Below are 16,660 nucleotides of genomic sequence, written 5' to 3' on the forward strand. Positions count from 1 at the left end.
CAGACGGAAGAAACCAAAATTAAAGCACAGGAATGTATACGGATCTAGGATAGAAAGCTAGGAACCAACCGAGAATCGTGAAAGAAAGCGTTCTGAAATTTTGGCCTCAACCCAGAATGATTTAGCTTTCGTGCTGCAAGCGACACATTCTTTGCACAAATCAACCAAACGAAGGCAAGGACGTGCATTTCTCACCAAAGCTGGACATGGTCGAAGGAGAAGGCTGCCCAAACGCTTGAGTCGTCTTTGTGTCCTGGGCAGCATTTCCGATCAGGCACCCACTGGTGGTGCTGGGAGGAGCAGCTTCGGAGGCCGATGCTCCGAGCCACCCGCTAGCTGCAGGGCGTCAGACGGAAGAAACCAAAATTAAAGCGCAGGAATGTATACGGATCTAGGATAGAAAGCTAGGAACCAACCGAGAATCGTGAAAGAAAGCGTTCTGAAATTTTGGCCTCAACCCAGAATGATTTAGCTTTCGTGCTGCAAGCGACACAATCTTTGCACAAATCAACCAAACGAAGGCAAGGACGTGCATTTCTCACCAAAGCTGGACATGGTCGAAGGAGAAGGCTGCCCAAACGCTTGAGTCGTCTTTGTGTCCTGGGCAGCATTTCCGATCAGGCACCCACTGGTGGTGCTGGGAGGAGCAGCTTCGGAGGCCGATGCTCCGAGCCTTCCGCTAGCTGCAGGGCGTCAGACGGAAGAAACCAAAATTAAAGCACAGGAATGTATACGGATCTAGGATAGAAAGCTAGGAACCAACCGAGAATCGTGAAAGAAAGCGTTCTGAAATTTTGGCCTCAACCCAGAATGATTTAGCTTTCGAGCTGCAAGCGACACATTCTTTGCACAAATCAACCAAACGAAGGCAAGGACGTGCATTTCTCACCAAAGCTGGACATGGTCGAAGGAGAAGGCTGCCCAAACGCTTGAGTCGTCTTTGTGTCCTGGGCAGCATTTCCGATCAGGCACCCACTGGTGGTGCTGGGAGGAGCAGCTTCGGAGGCCGATGCTCCGAGCCACCCGCTAGCTGCAGGGCGTCAGACGGAAGAAACCAAAATTAAAGCGCAGGAATGTATACGGATCTAGGATAGAAAGCTAGGAACCAACCGAGAATCGTGAAAGAAAGCGTTCTGAAATTTTGGCCTCAACCCAGAATGATTTAGCTTTCGTGCTGCAAGCGACACATTCTTTGCACAAATCAACCAAACGAAGGCAAGGACGTGCATTTCTCACCAAAGCTGGACATGGTCGAAGGAGAAGGCTGCCCAAACGCTTGAGTCGTCTTTGTGTCCTGGGCAGCATTTCCGATCAGGCACCCACTGGTGGTGCTGGGAGGAGCAGCTTCGGAGGCCGATGCTCCGAGCCTTCCGCTAGCTGCAGGGCGTCAGACGGAAGAAACCAAAATTAAAGCGCAGGAATGTATACGGATCTAGGATAGAAAGCTAGGAACCAACCGAGAATCGTGAAAGAAAGCGTTCTGAAATTTTGGCCTCAACCCAGAATGATTTAGCTTTCGTGCTGCAAGCGACACATTCTTTGCACAAATCAACCAAACGAAGGCAAGGACGTGCATTTCTCACCAAAGCTGGACATGGTCGAAGGAGAAGGCTGCCCAAACGCTTGAGTCGTCTTTGTGTCCTGGGCAGCATTTCCGATCAGGCACCCACTGGTGGTGCTGGGAGGAGCAGCTTCGGAGGCCGATGCTCCGAGCCACCCGCTAGCTGCAGGGCGTCAGACGGAAGAAACCAAAATTAAAGCACAGGAATGTATACGGATCTAGGATAGAAAGCTAGGAACCAACCGAGAATCGTGAAAGAAAGCGTTCTGAAATTTTGGCCTCAACCCAGAATGATTTAGCTTTCGTGCTGAAAGCGACACATTCTTTGCACAAATCAACCAAACGAAGGCAAGGACGTGCATTTCTCACCAAAGCTGGACATGGTCGAAGGAGAAGGCTGCCCAAACGCTTGAGTCGTCTTTGTGTCCTGGGCAGCATTTCCGATCAGGCACCCACTGGTGGTGCTGGGAGGAGCGGCTTCGGAGGCCGATGCTCGGAGCCACCCGCTAGCTGCAGGGCGTCAGACGGAAGAAACCAAAATTAAAGCGCAGGAATGCATACGGATCTAGGATAGAAAGCTAGGAACCAACCGAGAATCGTGAAAGAAAGCGTTCTGAAATTTTGGCCTCAACCCAGAATGATTTAGCTTTCGTGCTGCAAGCGACACATTCTTTGCACAAATCAACCAAACGAAGGCAAGGACGTGCATTTCTCACCAAAGCTGGACATGGTCGAAGGAGAAGGCTGCCCAAACGCTTGAGTCGTCTTTGTGTCCTGGGCAGCATTTCCGATCAGGCACCCACTGGTGGTGCTGGGAGGAGCAGCTTCGGAGGCCGATGCTCCGAGCCACCCGCTAGCTGCAGGGCGTCAGACGGAAGAAACCAAAATTAAAGCACAGGAATGTATACGGATCTAGGATAGAAAGCTAGGAACCAACCGAGAATCGTGAAAGAAAGCGTTCTGAAATTTTGGCCTCAACCCAGAATGATTTAGCTTTCGTGCTGAAAGCGACACATTCTTTGCACAAATCAACCAAACGAAGGCAAGGACGTGCATTTCTCACCAAAGCTGGACATGGTCGAAGGAGAAGGCTGCCCAAACGCTTGAGTCGTCTTTGTGTCCTGGGCAGCATTTCCGATCAGGCACCCACTGGTGGTGCTGGGAGGAGCGGCTTCGGAGGCCGATGCTCGGAGCCACCCGCTAGCTGCAGGGCGTCAGACGGAAGAAACCAAAATTAAAGCGCAGGAATGCATACGGATCTAGGATAGAAAGCTAGGAACCAACCGAGAATCGTGAAAGAAAGCGTTCTGAAATTTTGGCCTCAACCCAGAATGATTTAGCTTTCGTGCTGCAAGCGACACATTCTTTGCACAAATCAACCAAACGAAGGCAAGGACGTGCATTTCTCACCAAAGCTGGACATGGTCGAAGGAGAAGGCTGCCCAAACGCTTGAGTCGTCTTTGTGTCCTGGGCAGCATTTCCGATCAGGCACCCACTGGTGGTGCTGGGAGGAGCAGCTTCGGAGGCCGATGCTCCGAGCCACCCGCTAGCTGCAGGGCGTCAGACGGAAGAAACCAAAATTAAAGCGCAGGAATGTATACGGATCTAGGATAGAAAGCTAGGAACCAACCGAGAATCGTGAAAGAAAGCGTTCTGAAATTTTGGCCTCAACCCAGAATGATTTAGCTTTCGTGCTGAAAGCGACACATTCTTTGCACAAATCAACCAAACGAAGGCAAGGACGTGCATTTCTCACCAAAGCTGGACATGGCCGAAGGGAAAGGCTGCCCGAACGCTTGAGTCGTCGTTGCGTCCTGGGCAGCATTCCCGATCAGGCTCCCACTGGTGGTGCTGGGAGGAGCGGCTTCGGATGCCGATGCCCGGAGCCCCCCGCTCGCTGCAGGGCGTCAGACGGAAGAAACCGAAATTAAAGTGTGAGAATGTGTACGAATCTAGGCTAGAAAGCTGGGAACCGACCGAGAATTATGATCGAAAGAAAGCGTTCTGAAGTTTTGGCCTCAAGCCGGAACGATTTAACTTTCGTGGTGCATGCGACACATGTGCGTCCCTCAACTTTCAAGGGGCCGTGCAACGATATGGGGTTAGAATGTTTGTCACTTTGCACAAGCTGCTGGCACTAGTGTGACTAGGTATATTCATACTCGCATGCAATGCCACTGACCAAGAGGCCCCAAGTAAAAATCAGTCCACCTCCAGCTGGATTATGGAACTCATCCCAGCTGAAAATGAGGCAGTCCAGCTGGATTCCAGCAGCTCCCAACTGGAATCCAGCGCAACAAAGGATCCTTTGTTGCGCTGGAATTTCGAGAATACAGGCAGACTTTCAGTCTGTCCTTTGCAATTCCTGATGGGACTGCAGTATTGTTGCCACGGGAATTATCCGCTAAAGATGATAGGCAAATGCCCCATGAAAGCACTAACCTTGTGCTTGCGACAATCAATGCCTAGACGAGCGATTCGGATAGTGCCTCAGTTTCAATCACTGCTATGAATGAAATAGCCAAACTCTAACAGTGTATGGAACTCGGCGTGTTGTGTTTTAGCAACCCCCAGCTCGTGGCTATGACAAATATTGGCGGCACGTAGCCGGCCCCAGATCAAGCAGTTGCTTGTTTTGGCTGAGTTTAGGGGTTGAACACTGCCCATTTTTTGCTATGTATTCTTCCAAACTGCGAAGAGTGGAGAGATATGTGTGTGATAGGTTAGGAGCGTCAATGATCATTTATAAGCGGTATTTACTGAAAATATAAAAATTTTTGCACAGCCTCTTTAATTAAAGCAACCACATGGTTTCAGAGTGTTTCGTAGCCACACTTCGTGGTTACAATTGATGAGTGCGACCACATCCTTATACCAATAAATTTTAAAAATTGGGGATTTAAAAAGAATTGAAACCAATGAGTCACTTAGCTGCTTCCATGTGAGTGGCTAGTAAGTACAAAATGTCTTATTCTTTAAAAATACAAAATGACTCATCATTGTAAACTGGCAACAACAGCTGAACAGACTGCTGGGTGCGACCTGACGGCAACCTTGCGAGGGTCTCTTGTGACAGGCATTCCACACTATCAAAATCGCCGCCTTTGGCAGCCCATAAGTGTGAGCTCGTTCTGATGAACATGCACCCTACACATAGCTTGCATGTACGACATCATTCGCCGCCATGCCAGAATTTTATGCGCTGCAAGATTTCAGTTCACCGTGTTAGCTTCGCACCGCAGAAGTTGTAGTTTGAAGAGATCAGCGAATAGAAATAACCGTCAGTGCCTGCAGAATTGGCGACACTTACAAGCTATATATAAAACACACTAAAAAATGGCGTCCAGTGATTTCCCCCACTGATTTCTATAACAATTTTCTGGATCGCGCATCCCCGTTTGGTTGCTGCAGCGCAAGTGCGGCCACCGGATGGCCATTTTGCATGTCACAAAATCTACTTTTTGGAGCGTTGCAGAGGATGGGCAGCAGTGTCCTGAAGACACGTTTTCCATTCTTTTGTCGTCATTCGCCAAAGAAGTTTCTTAAAACCTTGTGTAAACAATGAAAATTGCCTTTCAGAACACATGAAAATTTTTATGAAAGCACAGCGTGGCATGAAAAGGGCACAACTTGTCGAAAGAAAGTTTCGCCGGTCTTGCAGCATGATCAAAGTTTCCTTGTTACGCCGAAGTGCTGGGTCTCTGTGTCTTCGCACGCATGGATACCGATCAAGAATCAATACCATGTGGATACGTTCTGCAAGTGCAATGTGTGTGAAGAAATATATGCCTCTGGAGCAGCAATTTACTTTAGTCCGACGATTGTATTTGCAACCTGCAACACTCGTAATCCAGGAGTGAGCTTGATCCAGTGTCTAGTGGAAACGGAAGAGGAGGGGAGCGATGGAAGAGGGAAACAACAATGGCGACGGCACATTTGTTTTGTTTACTAGATGCTTATGGCAATCAATTTAGTAGAACAAAAATCTTTATTTCTGTGCTCCTCCTCCCACCACACTTCCGACGCCCCTGGCTCCATTGTTCAAAAGTGGCAATGTGATTTGAACCCTTTAAAGGGGTACGGAAACAAAATTCCAGAGCTCAGTTTCTAGCTTAAATGTGTTTCATGTTGCAGCATAACCTCACAAACACCAATCTTTCATTAAAAGGCACAAGAAAACTAAATTTAAAGCTAATTAAACGATCTTTCAATGTGCACCTGGTGGACACCTGTGCAGATTAGCTGGTAGATAATCTAGCAACGATGGGAATCTTGCTATGTAGTCACGGCGTAGCAGGAACCGTTATGTATAGCCGCACTAAACATCAGAGTAGCGCCGCTCCTTGAAAGTAAGCTCAACTGTTTAAGTTACCTCGACCTGAATGCGATTGCGAAGCCTTTGCCCCTTTGCGAAGGAAGCCGCCAAGATGCCACAATGGGCTCGTTGAGGAATGTCACCGAGTTGTCCCTGTGGGCCTGCTGTATGGCTCGAAGCCGTTCTGCACTTTTTAACTACGAGATGTCGCCACGCTTCTGCATGGCCAAGAACCGTGCTTTGGTCAACAGCGATATGCCGACCCACAAGTTTCTGGACGATGAGAAACTTCGTGCCCTGTTGATCCGGCTCGCACGTCCGTCGTTTCCGACATGGGGTGTGGAGCGTCTCACACGTGATACACTCGTCACCCTATGGGTACAAAAACGGTTCAGTTGTAGCTAGGGATGCCGCGAACCACCCTAGGTTCGATTTCAAACCGAACTGAAGTTCGAATTCGAAAGGTTTCGATATTTTCGACCGTACGGAGATTCGAATTAGAAAAATTGTCAACTTTCAAAAATCGTGAAGTTTCGAATTCGAAAAGTTCGAAGCTTTTACGGTTTCTAAAAGTTTGGGTCCGATTATTTCGAATATTTTTTTACTTGAGGTTCGAGGAATTCGAAGATTTCGAACTTTCCTAACTTGAAATTTGAGAGATTCGAATGTTTCAAATTTCTTTGGATTATAAATTCGAAAAATTTGAACGTTTCAAATTCTTATAGATATGAAGTTCAATAAATTCGAAGATTTCGACTTTCTTTCTACTTAAAGTTCGAAGGTTTCGATTCTCTTTTAGCGCTAAATTCGAAAAAGAAACTTAGGTTTTGAATTTCTTTTAAGTCCAAGTGCGCTATGTTCGAAGTTCGGTTTTCATGTTCTGCCACCCTCCCCAGTTTCAGTTTCAAATAACGTTTTCACGTCTCACTAGTTTTCCCGAAATCAGGTTTAGAAATGTTCGGGTGTGATATTCAGATTGCACGAAGTGGGTCAGGCAATTAAATGAGACGACGAGTGTCCCGGATGTGCTGGATTATTTGCCAGTGCAGAGTGACGTGTGCAGATCAGTCATTGTGGCCGCCAGCCTGGGGGGGGGGGGGGGGGGGGGGGGGGTCTTTAACATGCATCACGCAGTAGTGATCACACAAACGCACTGTTTAACGATTCTCCTCCAGTTCGAAAAGGCCAGGGGCAGGCAGGTGGTTGAGGGTCACTTGAGGCTCAGAAAAACATTGAAACGATCTGGCAAACTGCCTCCCCACCCCCTTGCACGCTGGTAGTAATCTGCTCGGACGCCGCCCGAGTGACGCTGGCATATAGTAAGTTTAGTTTGTACACGATGCAAAATTCTGTGACTGGGAATGAAATTTTAAAGAAAAAGTGTAAGAAGACAGAAAAAAGGGGACAGGACAACGTCTCAAACTCAGCTCAGGACAACGTCTCAAACTCAACTCAGCTGAAAACTCAGCTCAGGAATAACGTCTCAAACTCAACTCAACTGAGTTTGAGATATGTCCTGTCCCCTTTTTTCTTTCTTCTTACACTATTTCTTTCGAATTTCATTCCCAGTTTTGGGATTTTGCATCATGATCAACATACGCCAGCTTGCCTGCAGCTTGACAATTTTTTAGTTTGTAATTGTTTTGGAGGTTTATTTTCGAAGACGGAAGAAACGCTGAGCAAAAAGCACAGAAGCCGACACAACTTGAGGTCGAGGAGCGTTTTACCATACCAGCAGCGTCGGTAGAGGAAAAATGGGGGGGGGGGGGGGAGGAATTGGACTACAAAAAAAAAGTAAGTAGCTTTTAAGACAAGGTCAAATAAGGTGAAAGAAGCAGAAAAAAAATACATCCTGCTTTCTAACAGACAATGATAAAAGTGCATTGGCGAACGAGGATGCTTGTGGCAATAACACCTTCACATATTATCACATCTCTTTTAGTGAATTTAAGCGTAGGCAGAGCGTTGTCTCGTGTTGCGACATTAGGAAAATGGTCCCAGTCACTATAACCGAGAAGGACATTACTAATTCTTGTCTGTGCACTTACCTCCTCGAGCTTCTCGAAGAGGCACACAATCACTTGGTGTCTTCTTCTCCCCGCCTTCGATCGCAAAGAAAAACAAAGGCACTAAAAAAAGCGGATATAACTTGCCCCCTCCGCCCCCCTCCCCTTTTTTTTTTTGTAGAAATGTTTATTTGGACCTTTTAACATTGTTGTTAGGGTCTAAAAAAAAACAGATTCTGGGGGTTGGTGCTGCAAACAATGGCTTTGCGGAACTGAAGAGTGCCAAGCATCACTTTGCGCTGGTCAATTCGCGTGACAGTGTCACTGCGCCCAACTTATCCAAAATAAAAACAACCTTTTCTTTAGAAGGGGGGGGGGGGGGCTGGTCCTGAAAAAAATGTAACGGATTACAAGGAATCCATTACGTAAAAACTGTAAGGGAATTACTTTAAAATTACTCTAGAAAATATGTCATTATTCCGTTACTAAATTACCGATAAATGTAAGGGATTACAAGTAATTTCGTTACTTGTAAAGGATTACGTACAAGTCTGCATTTGTGGTTATTATCCGTCCTGCTTGACTCATTTCCGAATGAAATTTGTATATTTCAATTTTCATTTCCGTACCCCTTTAAAGGGACAATGAAGGCAATTTCGGAGATCTTTTTGGTGACTGAACTGGGTTCCAGGCACGTCTGAGGCCACGTTGCCCAAATTTCAGCCGAAACCGGCGCTTGTGTGCCGCGCAAATCAATTAAACAGTCGCGGTAATAATCGTACCGGGATCGACTGGGGCGACGCCCCAAGAGTTGCGGGAGAAGCCAGGAGAAGCGGAGCTCACGTGACCGATGCGGGGCCAAGAAGCGCAACGTCACAAGAGACGCGTCAGCGATTGGTCGAAACGAAAAACGTGTCCTCGGGCACGTTTTGGTTCGCGATTTTTAAGAATACTGTTCTAATTTCCGCTTGAATAACCATCAAAAGTATAAATCGGACCGGAAATAATTACTAAACAGTAAATAAAGCAGCATCATTGTTTTTTTTTTTGCTACGCTGGACGCGAAACCGGCAGCGAGCAACTATGGGCAAACAAAATAAAATTAAAAAAAGAACACGGTACTCGAAAGATTTTGCAAAATGGTAGCTGTAGATGGCTGTTCTAACGGTCGACTGAAGACCAGTATTCGTTCGGGCGACGCTAGTTTTCACGTGTGGGTTTCTGTTCGTGTTCTTTGACTCCGAATAGAGGACGTCCGCGGAGGAACCGGATCCCGGAACGGCGGGATCGCTGCCGCTTTTTCCTCGGCATCTCCCCCGCGTCCGTCCTTCGGCATGCGGGCCGTTCGTTGCCGGCTGGGCGGTCTCCGTCAGGTGATGGCAGAGGCCGCCACACATGTACTCCCGTTCCGTTGGTGTTCGGTCACTCAACGGAAGCTCGAACTCGCTCGCGAGAGCGGCATTGCCGTCCATGTTGACAGATTCGGCGAAACGACCGCGCCACCGCGCTGCTATAACCCACCGCTGTAACCAGAGTCTCGACCTCCTAAATACTACCGATACCGACTATTCACACTTGACGTCAATCCTACGTCACCTCCGTTTTCAGAGGCCCAGAAACGAGAATGGAGATTGTTCAGTTTCGGTTTCTTTACTGCTTTCGTAGGCACATAAATACGCGTCACAATTGTCTACAAAAAATTGGGCAGCATGCTATGTTCCCAAGAAGCATTAAACCACCATTTAAAAAAATTAAATAGAATCATTGTCATTGTCCCTTTAAAAAAAGTTGCCTTCACGATCTTGGTTCCATGGGGTACTTTATAAATAGCAACCCGCCAGAACAGCTTGACGATCCAGACCTACGTGGCCAATATATAATGCAAAGACATTTACGCACGACACACCTTTAAAACATTGCCACAGCGTCGATTGTTATACAAGCGTGCGAAAGTACAGAAACGCAGCACTTCAGCACACCAAGGAAGCTTTCATCATGCCGCGAAACCGGCAAAACTTGCTTTCAATAAGTTGTGCTTTTTTCCCCGTGGTGCTGCGCTTTCGTAAAAACCTTGATCTTAAAGGCAATTTTTACTCTTTCCAGAAGGTTTCAAAAAACTTCTTCAGCGTACGACGAACAAGTAGAAAATGTGTCTTCAAGACGCAGCCACCCAGCCTCTGCAATGCTTTAAAGAGTTGGTTTTGCAACATGCAAGATGGGCCGTCCAGTGGCTGCACTTGCGGAGCAGGGAAGCGTGATCCACCAATTGTTGCAGGGACCAACAATACCCCAACGTTACTGGAGCAAGCTCAGTTTCACAGCTCCGCCTGCGACGTGGACTCAGTGGCGGTCACGAGAACTAGCAGTGCCGCAGTGAAGTCTTATTTCCGGATAGTCTAGCCCGCCAGGCTTGAATAGCAATACTTGAGCTTGGGCGAGTTGGTGATTCACACTAACACTTCACAGCGCAAGGAAACAGATGCACACTAAAATTTCAAACACTCAAACAAAGAACACTCACAATACGCTGACTCTGATCTTTCTGGTCTGTTACACTACATCACCTTTTTTTTCTATTATACACATGGAAGTAAAAAAATATGGAAGAAAAAAAAACAAGCTCTCAATGCAGTGGTAGCAGACAGCGCCCGGGACAGGGAAGCAAGATCTGACTGCAGCGCCGCTAGTTCTCGTGATCGCTACCTGGGCCACTGACCTCTGCAGGCGAGGATAGGGAGCTGCAAAACTGAGCTTGCTCTAGTAAGTTGTAACCTTGTAATACCCCACCCCCGAGCTATATATACAGAGTTTGGCCCTTCATTGGGAAGAATGGGAGTCAAATGAGGAGACCCCATTGGCCGAAAGCAGGCTGGGCATGTTCCCAGGGCGTCTTCACAAATACGAATGTGGCCAACCAGAAGCCGGAAATAATACCCTGGCGGTGGTCATGAGAAATGAAACTAATAACTGTGTCGGAGTAACTCTCGGTGACTGAAAATATGGTGCACATGATGTTTCAATTACGATCATTCAAAATCATGGTGGAAGAGCGCGACGAGCGGAACGATCGACATAATCCATACGCCAGGCGTCGAGGGCCGGAAATCTGCCGTCCGAGCGATCGCACTCTGTCTGAGCAAAACAGAGTTTGAGCGGAACATTTGTTTCTTACGTCTTTTTGTATGATCATAATCAAAACATCACATGTACCATATTTTCAACCATGACGGGTTACAACACTTAACTCTAATACGCTTATTAAAACCACATATCTGTGTTTAAAGGTGTATGGAAACGAAATTCAAGCACTCATTTTCTAGCTGAAATATGTTGCATGTTGCAGCATAAACTCAAAAGCACAAGTCTTTCGTTGAAAGACACAAGAAAACTAAATTTAAAGCTAATTAAACAATCTTCCAATGTGCACCTGGTGGATGCCTGTAAAGCTTGGTTGGGTGGTAATTAGAAAAGTTGGGGATCTTGCTATGTAGGCCATGACGTAGCAAGAACCGTTACGTAGCCGCGCTAAACATTGGAGCAGCGGCGCTCTTTGGAAGTACGCTTAACTGTTTAAAGCGGTCATGAAACAATTTTTCAACATTTTCCTTCTTAGCTTTCTTTTCAACTCTATAAATCGCGCATTGTACCAAACAGTTGAAGAGGACGGAAAGAAGGGACTCCCCTCTTGCTCGGACCTTCGTTTGTGTACCCGGACAGCGCCATTCTCCCCGCAGAAGATTTGCCCGTCGCTCAAAATGCAGACAGAAGTTGCTTTTCCCACCCTTTTCACCCCTAAGCTGACAGTGCTGTGGAAGCTATGTGCTTCATGAGCCTGCCTCACTTCTGCCACGTGATCACGCTCCCTCGCACAGAGAGTGAGGTCAGGTGATGAAAGGGAGATGGCCGATCGGTCCGGCTAGCACATAGCTTCAACCGCACTATCAGCCCAGGGGTGAAGGGAATAAGTGAGATCCAATGTCTTGTGATGTGCGTTCGGGCCGGGTGACGCGCTTTGGGTACTGCGGATGTATCGAAGGGAAAAGCAGAGAGCTTTCGAAGGAAAGGAGGTACGAAATAGTCTGCTGTGTTTTTAAATTTTCATATTAAAAAATCAGGCTTTTGACTTTCTAAGCCCACTTCAGACGGGGCAACTTTTCCAGCAATTTTGAGGTTGCTGGCGGGCTGTTCCCTAGCTTTCCCTAGATCGACGCGAATTGCTGAGATCGGGTCCGGCTCGAACAAGCGAGCAACTCTGAGCAATTCGAAGAAGTTTGAAGCGGCTGCAGCCAATGAGCGACGCAATATTTTCACGCGACACCCCTGTGGTTGTGATGATGACAGCTAAAGACCTGGTTCTGGTTTGAAACGGATCGTTTTTGGAAATAAATCTTTTGAGAAAGACGAGTTAGTATTCTTAATGCCATTAAAAGATATAAAAACATGTTTTAGCGCATAGCTGTGCGTCTAAATAGTGCAAGAAAATTCAAATTGAATGATGATGATGGCAAGTCGTAGCAATTCTGTTGCTGCGTGTGAACGCGGCCGGCCCGTGTTGCGACGTCAAGTTGCTGGGTGAAAATGCTCCGTTTGAAGCGGGCCCCACCTTCTTTTTTTTGGCCCACTAAACAATATGCTTTTAGTAAAATCCCAATCTAACTTCATTTATCCCAGCCCAAAATTTGTTTCATGACCCCTTTAAGTTGAGCGTACTTCAAAATCCCGAATTGAATACAGAGAGGGTGGTGTTGGTGTCCTCATCCTCACTTGTGTCGTTCAAGTTTATGTTCCCAAGGAAATCGTCCTGAAGCACGTGGGCATACGCGAGGAAGCACAATTACGAGGCAAAAATGTGGCAATCTCGACGAGCCCGGACTTCCTCAACACCCCCAGTTGGAATTTAGTTCAACCGGTTTATGGAACAATTCTCAGTTGAAGTGGGTCCCAGTTGCAACTGGTCCCAGCTGGAATTGGTCCCAGTTACAACTGGTCCCAGTTGGAGTTGGTCCCAGTTACCGCTGGTACCAACTCCAGCAACAATGAAACACGGCACAAAATTTGAAGGCTGACAAGACTTTATAGTCAATAACTTGGAGAATGAAACTAAATAGGTTCGGTGACGTACACGCTCCGTGTTTAGCCACTTGCTTGCGACGGTTGAATCACTTTTTCAGAGGTAGTATTCGTGAGATGAAGGAAGATCGGCCACTGGCGTCTGTTAGTGAAGACGTCCTCAGCTTCTCTCCCCCTCGCGTGAAGAAAGGTGCTCACCCATGATACCCCCCGCATTGCGCAGGTGAAGTCCTGATAGGATGCGGTAGCGCTCCCACCTTGCAATCCAACATTTCCAATTGCCTCTGTCACAACAGTCAAACACTTTCGAGGTAGACCTCCCGCCATTTTCTCCATTGTGCTCTCCGCGGCGTTTCCTCTTCCGTCCGGTCTATGTGCGTCCAGTCTTTCCTGGGTGCCCTCCGATCGCTGAACTGCATCTTTCCATCCTCGAAGTTCACCGCCACCACCATGGTGTGTGTACAGTTAGGTCCAAAAAAGCGCAGCTGTAGTTTTCACATTTTCATAACGACGCCAACTTGGGCGATGCCGGCCCTCCTCTAGTGCCTCCCTGGCCTCCCTCTACCGCGTCCGTCCGACTCCGGCGTCAGCATAGGCAGTGCCATCTGTCGACAGCGCTTAAGCGCGAAACACATGTACGACGAAACCGTCCGATCCGACGTCCGACCGCGCAATACGACGGTCAGAGGCGAGGGTTTTCAACGCTCTCCGATGCTACGAACACCCTCTCCGCCCAAGGCCATTCCGGCAGTCCGCACGTCGGATCGGAAGGTTTCGTCGTACATGTGTTTCGCGCTTTACCACTAATCCGCACCCGCGTGCCACAGCGGCCGGCTAGCTCTGATTGGCCAAAAGATAAATTTATTTCTTAAAAGAAAAAAATTACTGTAGGTATTTAAATAAATGTTTTAATATATTTTAATTATGCACTAAATGTTCATTTAAATGAACACATTTTGTCACTAATTATATTTTCCAATTAAAAAAATTTAGTTACTTAAAATTTTAGAATTTTTTTTATAAATATATAAATGTACTCAGTAATTAAAAATTCTCCTATTTGTATAAATCTAAAAATGTAAGTATTTTTAGTTTTCTTCATTAGCAAAGGTCAATACACCCCCAACTTGTCAAAACTGTTGCCCCATATAAACTGGAAATGGGAAACCATTTGAAGTCCAGCTGTCACAACGTAGCTTTTTTCCTTCGTCTCCTCCATTGATGTATACTGATGGAAATAAAACAATTATTATTATTATTACTAAGTCCGACTGGGAATCGCTCCAACCAGTTACTTCCTAACTGGACCCAGACTCGATTCCCAACTGGGAGTCAAACCAGTTGACTCCCAATTGGGAATGGTTCAAACCAGTTGTTTGACCCCTCAGCTGGTCCAAGTTGATTCCAGTTGGTAGCAGCTAGTCCCAGTTTAAAACAGTTGAGGTCAAACTGGTCGTAGTTTTACTTGGGCAAAAAACCCCTCGAGTTTCTGCTCATCAGAACTGTGGTGATGCAATATCTTTTATAAATGTATATGTGTCTTTAATTGTGCTCTTATGTAGATCTCGTGCTATCCATTCCATTCTTCCCCAAATTTTTTTTATCTGTATATATCTTCCATTTTTTGAACGAGCCACCAGTTGGACCCAGTTTATACTTAGCTGATAAGTGATTTGTTTCACGGTTTCTGTGCTTACCTAGCAGCAGCAGAACTTTTAAAATAAGGTTTTTGCAGCTCTCTGCTTTTTAAAGGCGTAAATGCCCCAGGGTTCATAGCATAACATCTGGAGAAACTTCTAGCAGATTGCTGGACAGAGAAGGTTTTCCGACTGTTCGGCCATGGAAGCACAAATATCCTTCATCACATCACATCATCAATGCACGCCAAAAGCACCCTTCAAGCTTGCCCACGAAAGCAAGGCAAGGGTCTGCGGGCACAAAGAGAGCATTAAAAATGCCGGTGTCGTCCTGCGCGCCTAGCACGTCGGACGGTTCGATCTGCATGCGAATTTCAGGTGCAACGTCGCTCCTACACAAGAAAAAACAAACGAAAAACGTGGGCGTCAGTTCAAATGCTGTGATCATGGGGCTTCTGCCACACGAGACTGGAAAATCGCAACCAGTATCGCACCACATGAAACCGGCTAGAAACGAAACCGACGAAAAACGAAACTATACCTCTCGCTTCGGAACTCCTTTGGGAATAGAAAGGCCTTGAAAGAAGGACAATAGTTGCGACTTGCTCAAGTTCCCACACCACTTCGCACCGCACTAGTGCCAAAGCATCCTCTTCGGAGAGCACCAGAACTTTCAACGCCAACTTAACGCGGACCGAGCGGACACCACTGAACGACTGAACACTCGGGAGTCGGATCATATGAGAGAGAGAGAGAGAGAAGGAGTTTGGAAAGGAAGAGATAGTCCTGTAGACTCACTCAAATGGGAGTCATGCCGGGTCATGCTAACTATCTTTGGGGGGAGGGGGAATGGGAGTGAAAGATGAGCAGAAAGAAATGAGAATTGATAGAGGTCGGGAAGCGGTCCCAGGGACTTGGGAGGGGGAGCCCGCGGAGGGCCGAGAGTACAAAACGAGCGTGTTGGTAACGGTAATTAGACATGAGGAAGATACATAGAAAGGGGGGACGGACAACGAAGACTTCCATGGAAGTCTTCGTTGTCCGTCCCCCCTTTCTATGAATCTTCCTCATGTCTAACTAGTCTAGACTTCGATCTGATAAAACCTACCGTACGGAGCGCGCGCAAGCCTGCAAGCTGCAAGGAGTCCTTCTACAATCAACCAAACCTCCTTGCAATCAACCATCCATCTCACACGTGACATGTCACGCGCACCAGTCGCCAGAGAGATCTGCGGTCACGCTGAGCACAAAATCGTTTAAACTTTTTATGACTAGGCTTCACCAATATTGCAGCGTGCGTACTTCTAACTAGAGCACTATATAGCTCCTTCTCTAACCTCCTTGGCCGAGGACGTCGGATCATATGATTAGGGGTGTCGCGAACCGGCCGAGGTCGAGTTCGACCTGGTTCGAACTTTTCGTGGAAATTTCGACGAACCTTGTACTGAGGTTCGACTCGTGTGCGCATGCGCGACAGGCTGGCCAGTTGGCTTCGGATTGGATGGTAATGGCTACTGGAAGAATTAAGGGCACCGCTGGTTGGTTATTTCAGTTAATACAGTACAAAAAAAATTAAGTTATTAACGTCTTTAGTTATTAAAAGTGGTTTCTTTTAATTCCAACTGTTCATAAAATAAAATAACCATTTGCATAAAAATAAATTCTCCAAACCTAGACTTGCGTCTATCAAGGTCTGGCCACACTGTCCGCTAAGTCGAACCTGTCGAATTTGGTGAAAAGTTCGAAGGTTCGTCGAACCGGTTCGACCCAGTCGAACCCCGAAAGTTCGACCTAAAAATCCGGATTTTGGAATACATTAATTTTAGCGCTCAAAATACAGGGACAAAGAGGCGAGAAACAGACAGCACAGTGCGCTACTAACAACTGATTTTATTACGTGAAACGACACTTTTATACCATCCGAGTTTCTGATTTTGCTCCACCACTAGCCAACCCGGTGCCAGGCCGCATCATTGAGGAACGCACGCTCCTTGTCCAGTAAATCAATTGAGGCCACGCTGACACATGCTGCACCACCCTTCCTAATCTCATCTGCCTCGATTATCTCCC

At 46.9% G+C, this 16,660-nt stretch overlaps 1 protein-coding gene across 1 annotated transcript; it reads right to left on the reverse strand.

The window, feature by feature from the left end:
• Positions 1–1,548: 1,548 nt before the first annotated feature.
• LOC8051273 (nucleoporin NUP57) lies at positions 1,549–15,341 on the reverse strand. The gene is made up of 7 exons (XM_042289696.1): positions 15,132–15,341; positions 3,319–3,459; positions 2,972–3,112; positions 2,625–2,765; positions 2,278–2,418; positions 1,931–2,071; positions 1,549–1,724 (listed from the first exon to the last, which is right to left on the reverse strand). The coding sequence occupies exons 1-7, from the start codon at positions 15,328–15,330 to the stop codon at positions 1,549–1,551; spliced, it is 1,080 nt and encodes a 359-aa protein (XP_042145630.1). The 5' UTR covers positions 15,331–15,341.
• Between the last annotated feature and the right edge of the window lie 1,319 nt (positions 15,342–16,660).

The sequence above is a fragment of the Ixodes scapularis genome, unplaced genomic scaffold, assembly GCF_016920785.2.
Source record: "Ixodes scapularis isolate PalLabHiFi unplaced genomic scaffold, ASM1692078v2 PGA_scaffold13__105_contigs__length_92229423, whole genome shotgun sequence".
NCBI classification, from domain to species: Eukaryota; Metazoa; Arthropoda; class Arachnida; order Ixodida; family Ixodidae; genus Ixodes; species Ixodes scapularis.

Coding starts and splice junctions, on each gene's coding strand:
- LOC8051273 (XM_042289696.1), bottom strand. CDS start 15,330: ATGATCCGACTCCCGAGTGTTCAGTCGTTCAGTGGTGTCCGCTCGGTC. Junction 2,072..2,277: donor TTCGACCATGTCCAGCTTTG/GTGAGAAATGCA, acceptor GACGCCCTGCAG/CTAGCGGGTGGCTCCGAGCA. Junction 1,725..1,930: donor TTCGACCATGTCCAGCTTTG/GTGAGAAATGCA, acceptor GACGCCCTGCAG/CTAGCGGGTGGCTCGGAGCA.